Consider the following 12992-nt stretch of genomic DNA (forward strand, 5'->3'; position numbering starts at 1 on the left):
AAACACAAATCGTTTCATCATCATCGAAAGGGTGGTGAAACCCTGAAGCAGTGAGCAATCGGTGCTCAAAACCAAACAACCTGGTCTCAGTCAGCGCCACAGAAAGCAGGTTTCTCTGGGACTTGTCCAGTATTAGCATGCTGTCAATCAAACAACTCTGAACTCATTACAAGTGGAAATAAGCTCTTTAGACACAAAATGCCATAACTGAAATGACCAGCATGAAACTTGCGTTTTGGGTGCTGGTCTTCAACAGTAAGCAAACCAGATTTTCCAGTAAAACCGTGCTAGTCTTTTCAACAGGGGCATAAGACATTTTAGAAAGAATGTGGCATGCTTTTAATGCAGCAAAAACAACAAGTCAAGGCTCAGGCAAATAAAAGTACTTGTTGTTTTCTTGGTGCATTAAGAGCTTTGGTGTTCAACAATAATGTGACCATAAACAGACACCAGCACTTCTAACTTCTAATCAGCAATTGTATTTGTTCATCTCACCCTCTGAGATGTGGACAGTGAAAGGGCTTTTAGGTATCTGCTGGCCAGCAAATGTCACATATATAGTGTGAGGGCCCTCTAGAATGGGGCAGTAAGTGCAGCGGAAAACACTGTCGCCCTTGTTTTCCAGAATGATCTCCACTGTATCTCTGCGGCCCTGAGAGTCCACAACGATCACACCAACATCACCAGCTCCCGCACCTGAGGAGTCACAAATACATCAGGAGCTTTAACTAGTCTCTAGTCTCACAGCAAACAGCGAGTAGCATCATTTCCCTGACTTTACCTGCTGTGTAGATGTCAAAATAGGTGGGTTTATTGGCCACATTGCCCACCGGTTCCAAACCTGCCCCGCGGGCCTGCACCTTGTTCGGATCTCCCAGTGCTTTAGACACATTTACCAGGAAAGGGCTTCTGTCAATGTCCTGTCCAGCAAACAACACCTTCACCTAAAGAAAAAAGAAATAACCCCTTAGATTCAATCACTCCATTTCATCTGGCACAGTTAAAGATATTTTTGTTAAACCTTACAAAATGTTGTGTGATGACAAGACATAAGAAGAATAAAAAAAATAATAATTTTCGTAAATTTTGAAAATCTACATTTTTCATTGTGTTACCTTATGCAGACCCTCCACTTTTGGGACATAGACCACAGAGTAGCTCCTGTTCCTGTCATTGTTGGGAATTACTCTGGCCTGTGAAAAATAACAAATTATTAAGACATACACCAGTTAGTTATTAAAATATTTTTTTGTTTTTTTTGTGTATCCCTGCAGCCCTAATAATAAGACTCAAGTATCTTATCTTCATTCAATAAAAAAACACACACTCACAGAAATGTGTTACTTTTACATCAATTACCATTATTTATTAAAAAAAAATTATAATAATTGTATTTATTTTTTATTTCTAGATGAAAAATTATGAGAATAAAATCATGAATTATTAATATTTTTATTATAATTATAGGTTGAATAAAAGAAGATTAACTTATTTCGACACTGAAACAAGTTTGATGAGTTAGAAGATGACCTCTTCTGTGTGGCCCTCTGGATCCTCAATGTACACCAACACCTCTCCAAGCCCGGCCTCCACAGTCTCCACCACAAACTCAGCTGGCCTCAACACAACATTACCTTTGGGCTCAATACCTACCGAAAGATGTAAAGGTTTTGAGTCGAGGTAGAGTAGGCTAAATGTTTTCTCTCATAATCGCTGTCTTTCATTCAGAGGTATTAACAAATTAATCTTTCAGCCTCACCTGGGCCATAGGCCTTGGCTCTCTGGGGGTGCAGGGTTTTAGATCGCAGTGGGGCACCAGGCTTGAGTTTGGCTTTGGGGAACTGAGACAGGTAGGTCATCACTGAGTGCTCGTCCACGTTAGGATCCACAATCTCCTCTGGAGCAATCACCTGGATGGACAAAGTGCAAAAGTGCATATGTTACATTCTGGTTGATCTCTGATCTCAATTCAGATTCCTGGATGCCATTCAAGCATCATTATTTGAGTAGCAGAGGGAACTTTAATGTCTGGATCAGTGAAACATCTAAAAAGTGCATTGCTATAGCCCTCTGGAGAAGGACTGAAACAAAGAACCACGTCTCACTGACTGCATTTGACATTTTCTTCAAGTACTGTTACAGCCAGAATCAGCTGTCAGATATCAACACAGCCCTATGCTCCATTCAGTCACCGATGGAGTTTCGGTTCCTTGCCGCTGTCGCCTCTGGCTTGTTTAGTTGGGGTTACTTCATCTACAGCGATATCGTTGACTTGATTGCAAATAAATGCACAGACACATTTTAAACTGAACAGAGATGACATCACTGAATTCAATGATGAACTGCCTGTCATTTTGCATTATTGACACTGTTTTCCTAATGAATGTTGTTCAGTGTCTTTGACGCAATGTATTTTGTTTAAAGCGCTATATAAATAAAGGTGACTTGACTTGACTATGCTGTGATGGTTTACGGCACAAAACTGATGAGGTACACTTAACGTTTTTAAAGCTGTGGAAAATATTTTCTGCCTCTCCGTCAGTCCCGTCTTTCATGTCCTGTTGGATAAGTGTCCTGCTATATTTAAAGTTAGGGTGGAAGGTTAAGAGCTAACTAGAAATAGCTCTAAACGGTATTTAACACAGCAGAAAGACAGAAGAAGAGATTGAACGAGAGAACAACAGGGACAGGAAAAGTAATATGCACCTTGTTATTAAACCCATCATTTAAAGCTCTACCTCTCCTTCTGCAGCGATAAACTACATGCTCAAAGCATCATTCTCTCAGTAGATGTGTAATCTCTATTTATCTCAATTACTCCAAAACAAATTTGTGTTCTAATGTATTCTGCAAAGATAAGTTGAAAAAGATTTCTACATGGCAGGTTCATTAAGGCAGACTGTATTTAATATAATTTGGTAAGCAATAAAAATAGATCTGCTGTTGACAGTGCAGTACATATTTCATATATACAGTACTGCCGTTCAAAAGATTGGGGTCTAAGTCTCTTATGCTCACCAACACTACATTTATTTGATCAAAAATCCATTAAAAACTATTTACAATTTTAAATAACATTTTTCTATTTTAATAGATTTAAAATGCATTTTATTTCTGTAATGTCCCAGCTGGATTTTCAGCTGACCATCCTTCAGAAATCATTCTATGGTAATATACATTCTATGCTATAGATTTGGTGCTCAAGAAATATTTTTTATTCTTATCAATGTTGAAAACAGTTGTGCTGTTTAATATTTTTGTAAAAATTGTAATACTTTTTTAAGATTCTCTGATGACAAAAAAAGAACAGCATTTATGAATAAATAAAAAACACAGTTGAACAAACAAGTCAACGCAAGAGAAAGAGGACAACTTTGAGTCTATATCTGAAGATTAATTAAAATATGATTTTAATCAGATTTCAAGCCACCTATAAAAGTGGCACTGACATATGTTGCTGTTCAGCCTTCAGAATATAAACAGTTTAATGTTTAATATGCCAAAAATTCTCATTTGTACAGTCTGTGTGAACAACGCCCCATATTCTTTTACCCTCTCTGACTCTCTCTCTCTCTCTCTTACTCTCTCTTACACACACACACACACACACACACACTCAGAGGATCAATCAAAATTAAAGTCAGAACTGGCCTACAAAACAGCCAGTCCTGCCCTGCTAAAGAAGAAAACAGTCTCAATCAGGCTAAATAGCATGAGTCCTAATAAATATAAGTGACTGCTTCTTACCTGAGGCACACCGAGCCAGTCGTCAGCTTGCTGCATGGCTTCTCTCGCATTCTCCACTGGCTGACTCGGGTCCCATGTCTCCCAGTCCGGACACAGGCCTTAGATGAAGACAAAGACAGCAGAGTAAGCAGATTGATGCAAACAGTCAGTCAACCCTTGCTAAAACCATGAGAAACATGTATTTTCTAAATCAGAACTCCTACGGTATAGGACTAAAATTAACTCCTACTTTAAAATTATTCTGCATATTGCTTTATAGATTAACAGAAAAGAGCCAAATCTGTGCTTTATCTTGGGCTGCAGACCCACTGTTCCACAGCAGGGATCTATTAATCCATGTTCTTGAGTTCAATTTGACCTTAAATGCTCTTAAATGAGCAGTTTCCCATCACTTCACCCTTTAATAAGCATGGCTCCGAACGCTTCCCTGAAGGAAACACACACCAATACCGTCTGGACTAAAACAGTTATTTTATGCTGGATTACAATCAAAGAGCAAAAGGTGTTTAGTTCAAATGGAACCAGAGAACCTTGAAAAACTCCTCAACAACTGCCAAAATCATAATATAATACGTTTTTTTTTTTAAGATTCTCCAGCCCTGCGGTCGGATAGTAAGTAACTGTAATAGGGCCTGTGCTACTGCTAAAACTGATAAACCTTTAATTCTAGGTTTTTAAAGCATTTAAACTCGCCAAGACTGGTGTTTACAGTACCCTGCAGATCCAAGATGGTGGTACGACAGTAACAAAACCACCATTAATAGTGGAAAACAAATTAGATGGAGGAAACTTCAGGGGAGGTAAATAAAGTGTGAGACAGTCTGTATGCAGTTATTTTTGGAGGAAAAGAGAAAAGACTGATCATAACTCGACATGCTAATGTTACAATAAAATTATAACTGACATTAGATTTAGAGGTATTTGATCATTCTTTCCGTGCAAGTCTAAAGATATAAAGCTTAAAACTTTTGCTAATAAAAAAATATATATATAATTTAAAAAATGAAATTTAAGGGTTTTCAATATAGTGTGATAAACACATAAGCACTGAAATAATGTAATAAATAGTTTTCTGGCAAGAGATGCTTTTCCACACATGCACACGAGGAAAAATATAATGAAGTGCATGTTGGCAAGAAATGCATATAGAAGCATGTGTTTTCACTTAAGCATGTTTGCCGTCTTAGCTTCTGACAGTTTCCATTCAGTTACAGTCCAGACCAGAGGCTCATTAGTAGCTAGCAGAGCCAACAAACTCAACTCAATACCTGAAACATGCAAAGATGATGCATCTTTCACCTCTCGCATTTCTTCTCCTCAGGGTCACAATATCAGCCCTACCTTTTTATTTCGAAAACAATGGTTGCGTTTTATGTCAGTGTCCTTCAGCTCATCAGCATAGGAGGAAAAATACAGCAGTAAAGTCATCTGATCTAGTCGTCTCATCTGATTCCTTGCTGTACTCAAACCATCAAACTTTCAGTAAGCAGCCCTTTCAGTCAATACCTAAACCACTTCTACTGATGAATCAATCTAAATATCTCTGGATTACACGCTGTTTTTGACAGCAGTAAAATCCCAGTTCTACACTTACAGTGATATTGAATGTTAAAGCAGTGCATCTTGTGGCCCATTGTGTTTGAGTGTGAAATGAACCCTAAAATGACTGTAGAGCTGCCTTCCAACCAACGCCACATCTACATCTGCTCTCTTTACTAAAGCTGACCACAGGTCAATGAAACTGCTGTTTGTGTTTATCAAACATGTTGAAGTCTTTTAAACATGCCTCAAAATGTCTTGTCAGAAGACGGAAACATTTCAACACATGCTAATGTGATTCATAAATGTTTTAACAGAAGACATATTGAGGTATTTAGTACTAATTCTATTTTCTAAATGCATGCTATTTGTCTTATTTTGAACAAGTAGGACGTATTCCTGCATCAACTGCATCTTGTTCCTATCTGAAACCTTACTGCTAACCTTAAAGAGTTAGTTCACCCAATAAATTAAGCCATAAATTACTCACCCTGAAGTCATCCTAGGTGTATATGACTTTCTTCTTTCAGACAAATCCAGTTGGAGTTTTTTTTTTTAAACTAAAGTGTCTTTGATCTTTCAAGCTGTTTGATGCCACTCAGTGGGTGTTGCACTGCATCAGTCCTTGAAAAGTTTAATAAAAAGTGCATCCATTAAAAAAAAGTGTCTCACACAACTCCGGAGGGTGGACAAAGGCTTCCTGTAGCGAATCAATGCATTTTTGTAAAAAAAAATATCCATATTCAAAATGCTTAGTGGCATCAAACAGCTTGAAAGATCAAAGACAATTTTTAAAATAACTCCAACTAGATCCGTATGAAAGAAGATAAGTCATACACCTAGGATGGCTTTAAGGTGGGTAATTTATGGCCTAATTTTCATTTTTGGGTGAACTAACCCTAAAATCTGAAGAAAATTCATGTTGCTCAAGCTCAGCACTAAATCCTGATTATTTGAATGGAATGTTGTAACAAGGTTGTTGATCCAAGAGCATGTTCTAGGTAACTTCTCCCGACTCATTTCCCAAAGGATATGTGGTCAAGTCCAGAAAATATTCACACTGCTTTGATTTGACAAGAACAGACATGCACACTTCCAAATGAACTTGACCCATCCGTTAAACCCTCCCTGAACTGCATGGGATTCACGATTTTCCACTAGTGTCTAAATGTATCCAGAGGTATTTGATTAATGAATCGTGTTTTGGAAAGCAGTGATCACTGGTTTTGAGGTCACCAATTGTTCTCCTCTTCTCTTGACTCTGGTCTTTCCGCAGTGAGATCATATGCTGTAATTATCAAACCAGCTTCCCGTCTCCTAAGGCAAAGCAGATACTGCATGACTCTTGACATCTCCCTGATGAGTTTTTCTGATCACTGAATCTACTTAACGAAGCTAATGAAAAGTTCTCCATGTAAAACCACATGTGGTTAATGTACCATGACGCATTTGTCGCCAAGTGGTCATAAACCACAGAATTCTGCTCACCAGGTGCGCAATTATCCACCAGGGCACCGAGGGCTTTGCCATCTCTCCAGTCCCTGTGGAAGTTGTTGATGGGTAGCTGGGGGACCTTGTTCTGGATCCAGCCCAGAAGGCGCTGTTTGGGTGTCAGCTTCCTGGCGTCTTCATCGTCCTCATCCTCCCACATGGGCATGGAAATGGAGTAGTGCAGGATGAGGGTCCATATGAGCCCCAGGATCAGTTTTAAGTTGCCGTCCACTATAGCTTTACTATCTGCAATGAGAAAGAGAAAGACTTAAACGTATTATTCCACACATGAGCACTGAAGCACCATTTGTAGAGATACTGGGAATCATAAAAAGACAACGAGCAGAAAACCAGACTGTTTTTGAGATTATTTTTGATCTGAGAGTTTCGATGCTTGGCTTAGGAAACCATTAAACATTCTGAGGTTGGTTTTTTATTACTCTTGCGGTGCTGCTGTGAACATATATTAGTTTAGGGGTGAAGATCAGAAGCTGAGTGAAGCCCAGCGTGAACTGAAAGGGGATTGGTCATGTCAACATACAGTACACTAGAAAAAATTATGTTTTCAGGTCAAATATGAGCTTAGGATACATTGCCAACATCCTGACACTACTCTACCATGCCTGAAATAATGACACCACCTTTGTTTATTTTTCAGATGTCCTCCCTAGCACTGCGTGTGGTTTTTGAGCCACCATCGTGCTACTATTTGTTTATTCAGAGAGATTCGCAGCACGCTGTTTGTTCCATTCGCCTGCTGTGTTGAATAGCTTTCACAGGTTTAGATGTGAACAAATAAACAGCAAGTACATATGGCCAACTAAAACACTTACATGGATAGACTACAATCCTTTATCAACCCAAGGTTTATACTTTCATATAAGGTACATATTGGTGTCCCATTACTTTCCAATTCCAATTGAGAGATAACCTACTAACGTTATGTATCTAATATAAAATTAAAATAGCATGTAAAAATGATAAATAAAAATTAAATAATAAAATACAAATATAAGACAAACGTAGGTATTAAACTGTTTAGAAATATATTATAAAATAATATGGAGTCCCAAATGTGGGTAATGGTAAAATCCTAATAAAAAAATTAAAGCCCTATTTTACCCAGTTATTGTAGAAAGTCACATGCACTCATAACCTTTACCCAAATTGTTCACTACACTGCTCTGCTACAGTCAGCAGAATCTTGACTGTGGTGAGGAATATGAATCGAGATGGGCACTACTGAATGCCAAAGCCTGATGTCATTTAACCCTGGATCTGTGGAATGAGGTCAGTTTAAATAAAACCCACACAAAGATGAAACTTAATCAGGACACTGGCTGAATCTGACTACACTTTGCTTCAACCCCCAGCGTAGCTGTCTGCACTAAACGCTGCAATGTGCGCAGCGGTCTAGCCGTAATCCAATATCTCCAATCAAATAATACTGACAGGTCACTTTCTGTTTATCTCTCCCATTTTTCTTCACTGTAATCAAAACAAGTTCCAGAGCAAATTCTTCCCTGCTCTTTGATATATTACTTTTGAGATTTTCTCATACATTTGGCGAGGACAGTGTGTTATGCTCAATGTGGCCCTCTCTCAAGAACAGGGTTTAATATTTTTGGGTTCCTAGGCGCTCTAGATGCTTAAAGAGGAATGCATCCAGACATTTATGTGCTCTCTGCATCGATGCCAAGCCCAACAGAAAGAGACAGGAAGAAAGTATTTACCAATGTTTTTGAGACGTGTTCTTAAGGAAGTATAGAAAGAGAAAATAAGTACAGTATTAATATTTAGGTTATATATTGTGATATATATTATATTATGAAATATTAATTCATAATATTTTGCACATATGTGTCTGAACATATATAACATGCATACAAAAGGTCTCAGTATAAATATATATCAAAGCTGACAGTGTAGGTGCACGCATACACTGAGCAATCATAGACAGCTATGTGGTCTACTTTTCCAAAAAGCTCCTTACAAGATTTCAGATTTACACCTAAGAGAGTGTGTTGGTATTAATTCCCAATATACAGAATCTCTTTAATCTTTTCAAACCACCCTGAGGAGACCCATCAATGTGCGCCCCGGAAAAACACTAACTCCTGAAGATGAGGGACATTGTCAACATACAGCACCAGTGAAACAGCTGGATTCAAACACACTTAATGAAAGACTTCAGAACTAAGTGTTTCCTTCTGACGACATAAAGTACAGGGGCTGTAAATGAACACTTTTTGAGGAACCGCTGATGACATGGGCCAGGAATTCCAGCCCGCTAGGGTACAGCACCACCACATAATGGGCCAGAAAACAAATATGGGATCAGAGCCTTGGAAAAGACCATTTAGGACAGTGAGAAAGGAAGGGATCGCTTACAGAGGGTGGGGATAATTTAGAGAAGAAGTGTTTTCTCATTTGTCTCACTCTAAAATGAGGTGACAGACTGTTTGGCCCATTCTATTTCTTTCTACATTTTGTAAATAAATAACTACAATAAATAGTTATGAAAGGAAAATTTCACCAAAATCTTGCACCAAAAGTTAAATCACTCTTATAACTAGATAACTAGATTAAAACTAGGCGTTCAGTGTTGTTATTGTCAACTAAAACTATTAAAAATAATTTTAATTGACTGAAAAAAATCTAAATAAAATATTAATTAAATTAAATTAAGATATAAAATAATAGATGAAAATCTATAAATGTTGCGACTAACCAAAATAAAATAAATTTAGATTTAAGTACTATCATACTAATTAACTTATATAAATTAAGAAATAAAATGTAAATTAATTAAAGCTAGGAATATGAGCATGAAAAATATTTTACAAATGAAAAAAAAATGACAAGTATACAACAAAATTACCAAAACTAAAATTAAAAAGAAAACTGCAAATATAAAAACAAACAAAAAATCTAATTCAAAATATTAATAAACACTATAACAGTATATACATATTGCTGCGATATCACTGGTGGTGATTACATATTTTAAGATATATAAATATGATATACAGCAATATGCTTCATAAGCTCAATCCGATGTAGCATTTCTCTGGCAAATGGCTCTGTGAGTAATGAGACGCTTTCCTAACCCTGATTAAATCCAGTTTGGATCATTCACATCCTCCCAATGCTGAACCACACCAACAAGACGAGATAAAAATAATGAAACAGATGCTGGAAGCATTTTATAAGCCACTGTTGCCAAAGCTTTAGAAGAAAACACATGTAATGGTGTTGCTGCAACGAGTACTGATGCATTCATCTTGAGTCCAGCTGTTGGTGATTGCTGCTCTTTTCAGCTAACAGGAATTGCCTCATTTCACTGATGAGCACAGCATATTGTCATTGTTTGGAAGTTCTTCAAAGGAGGGAATTCACTAAGAATGGACTGTGCTGGCTGATGCTTGTGTTGTTTAAATTCAGTAAGGGAAATATGAACTGCTGCAAACGGCTTACAAATTTGTACTGAATGCAATTTGCATGCTGCTATTTCTTGTTTTGAGTGCAAGAATTGGGTATTATCAGCAGACAACTTGTGCCTCTCTATAAACATTATAACTTTTGGCAATGTCAGACTCAAAATTTGAAAACTTTTTTTTTCTGATATTTTTTCCAAAAACCTACTGCATTTTGTTTTGCAATGACTGTGGTTTTCACTGGTTCAATCGTATCGTACCATCTTTGTTAGACATTTCTTCTATAATTAGATCATATATATTTACAGTACAAATTTCTAATCACTTCAAGGGGGAAATGTGTAATAAATTAAACTCTTTTGTTTGACAAACTTTAAAGACAAACTAATCAATCAAAATAGAATAAACAAGAGTAAAGACAAGAGCTGCTAAAATAAAAAGCTGGATGAATAAATGAGGGGGGGGGAAGTTGCATGCACTCAAAGGCAAAAAAAAAATGTAGTCATCGTTTTCCTATTATTCCCTTAAAGCCATTTATGGGTGCCATCAGAATAAGAGTCAAACCGCTGATAAAAACATCACAAAAATCCATGAGTAATCCACACGACTCCAGCATCAGTTAATGTCTACTGAAGTGAAAAGCTGCATTTTTGCAAAAAAAAAAACGAATCTATTATAAAGGCATTATATCTTTAAACTGTTGCTTCTGGCCTAAATATGACTTGATATGATGTTTTTATCAGCTGTTTGGCTCATTCTGACGGCACCCACTCACTGCAGATGATTCATTGGTGAGCAAGTGATGTAATGCTACATATCTCCAAATCTGTTCCCATGAAGAAACAAACTCATCTACATCTTTGATGGCCTGAAAGTGAGTCCAATTTTAGCTCATTTTGAATTCACTGGAAGCTCTGGTCAATAAAAAAGTATATCTTGTTTAAAAACCATCTTTACGAAGGCCGTTTTTGTGAGCTAAAGCTGACAGTTGTGCAAACATGCATAAAATAGCATCTTTTATAACTAATGAGACAAAAGGCTTGGCTCCAAACGTGTGGGGTTTCATCTGAGTTCTGTATTCTAGTCAGCTGCAGTTTTCACATGCAGAGAGAGAGAGAGAGAGCAGGGATAACGTGCCTGTTATCTGACATTCTCCAAGAGTCGCACACAAAACACAGAACAGTCTGAAGTCACATCCTGAGAGCTGTGGACACTCCAAATATTCACATTACATTATGTGTCCATTGACAACGAGGTCAAGTTCACGGTTCTCCGGAGATGCCCGAAAATATAATTCCATTACGGTGTCCCTCCAACAGGCAAAGATAGGAAAGGAGGAAAAGAGAAGGGGAGATAAAGACATCATGGACACATGCCATCAACAGTCACATTTTCCACAGGATCTTCAAAGAACAATGGAAGAGTGTTTGAGATACTGTAGAAAACACACACATCAAGCAGCTAGCATTTAATTTGAATGACAACCCTAAAGACAAAGTAGCAAAACTGACTTTCAGCACATGTCCACTGCTCATGTCAAGCTCTCGGAAAAAGCATGTTGAGACACCGTTTTAGATCATCACTACGGGATTTAAGGTTTTTGGATGGGCTGCCAAATTTTGTATGTAAATGTAGTAAAATATTCCACATCTTTCCACATAACTGTCACTAATTAAAAGAAAATGTATCAGTTTTTAGTAAACTAAAGTTTATGCCTGAGTTAATATGGTTACTGTCGCTTTTAGAATGACATTTGACAATAATAATATACAGTAATATTACATAATATAATATAATATTATTACAATTTAAAATAACTGTTTTCTATTTTAATATATGTTAAAAATCTAATTCATTCCTGTGATGCAAATCTGAATTTTCAGCATAATTACTCCAGTCTTCAGTGTCAAATGATCCTTCAGCGCCGCTCAAGAAACATTCCTCAGTATTATCAATGTTAATATTTTCATGGAAATCATGATACCAAGATTTCTTCTCTGGATTCTTTGATGAATTGAACGTTCAAAAGAACAGCATTTTACAAATATATATTTTGTAACATTCTAAATGTCTTTACTGACACTTTTGACCAATTTAATGTATTTTTGCATTCATTTATTTAAAAAAATAACAGTTTTTAATGTTTTTATATAATGTAATGTAATAGAATAGAATAGAATAGAATAGAATAGAATAGAATAGAATAGAACCTCCCTAGTCCCTGCACACATTTAGTACACAGGAAAGCACTGCACTTCACATTTTGGGGATGCAGTGCCATAATGTCAATGTCTAACATTGATGCATTTGCACAATTTACTACAGAACTTCCTGTCTTTGTGGTCACACATTACAGCAGAAATCCAACTGCTGCCAGTGACGACAGGAAACGTCTTTTCCTTAACAAGCTAGTAAGTGCCATTTAAACATGAGCATCCATGTCACTGTGCTACATTTACTCCTGAAACAAGAACAAGCTGTTACAGGAACATGTCAGACCAAACTAACAGGATTCTAAACTAACTTTATGTGATACTTTAATTGACTGTCTTATATCTCTAATGATTTATTTCAGAGTACAGAATGAAATGTGTGGTGTGAAACCCTGGGCCCAAGCTGCCAGATGCTGTAAGACGGCAGTCATTGGGATTGTTTGCACTGACTTCCCCCACCAGAACACATGAGGTCAAGAAGAAATAAACACTGAAACCCAGCAGAAACAGTGAGTCTGGACAATGAAAGAGCAGTTCATTTATCAAGATCCTTTCCACATAAACA

General features: G+C 37.1%; 1 protein-coding gene across 10 annotated transcripts in view; it reads right to left on the reverse strand.

Moving 5' to 3' along the window:
- The window catches only part of LOC127976594 (filamin-C), a 46786-nt gene that overhangs the window by 23414 nt on the left and 10380 nt on the right, over positions 1-12992 (reverse strand). For all 10 annotated transcript variants that reach the window (XM_052581129.1, XM_052581180.1, XM_052581155.1 and 7 more), the window contains exons 2-8: positions 6775-7023; positions 3748-3845; positions 1760-1910; positions 1531-1649; positions 1116-1193; positions 782-944; positions 496-696 (exon numbers count right to left, since the gene is read on the reverse strand). In XM_052581129.1, coding sequence (XP_052437089.1) covers positions 496-696; positions 782-944; positions 1116-1193; positions 1531-1649; positions 1760-1910; positions 3748-3845; positions 6775-7023 — 1059 coding nt within the window. The remainder of the gene's footprint in view (positions 1-495; positions 697-781; positions 945-1115; positions 1194-1530; positions 1650-1759; positions 1911-3747; positions 3846-6774; positions 7024-12992) is intronic.

This window comes from Carassius gibelio, chromosome A4, assembly GCF_023724105.1.
Source record: "Carassius gibelio isolate Cgi1373 ecotype wild population from Czech Republic chromosome A4, carGib1.2-hapl.c, whole genome shotgun sequence".
NCBI classification, from domain to species: domain Eukaryota; kingdom Metazoa; phylum Chordata; class Actinopteri; order Cypriniformes; family Cyprinidae; genus Carassius; species Carassius gibelio.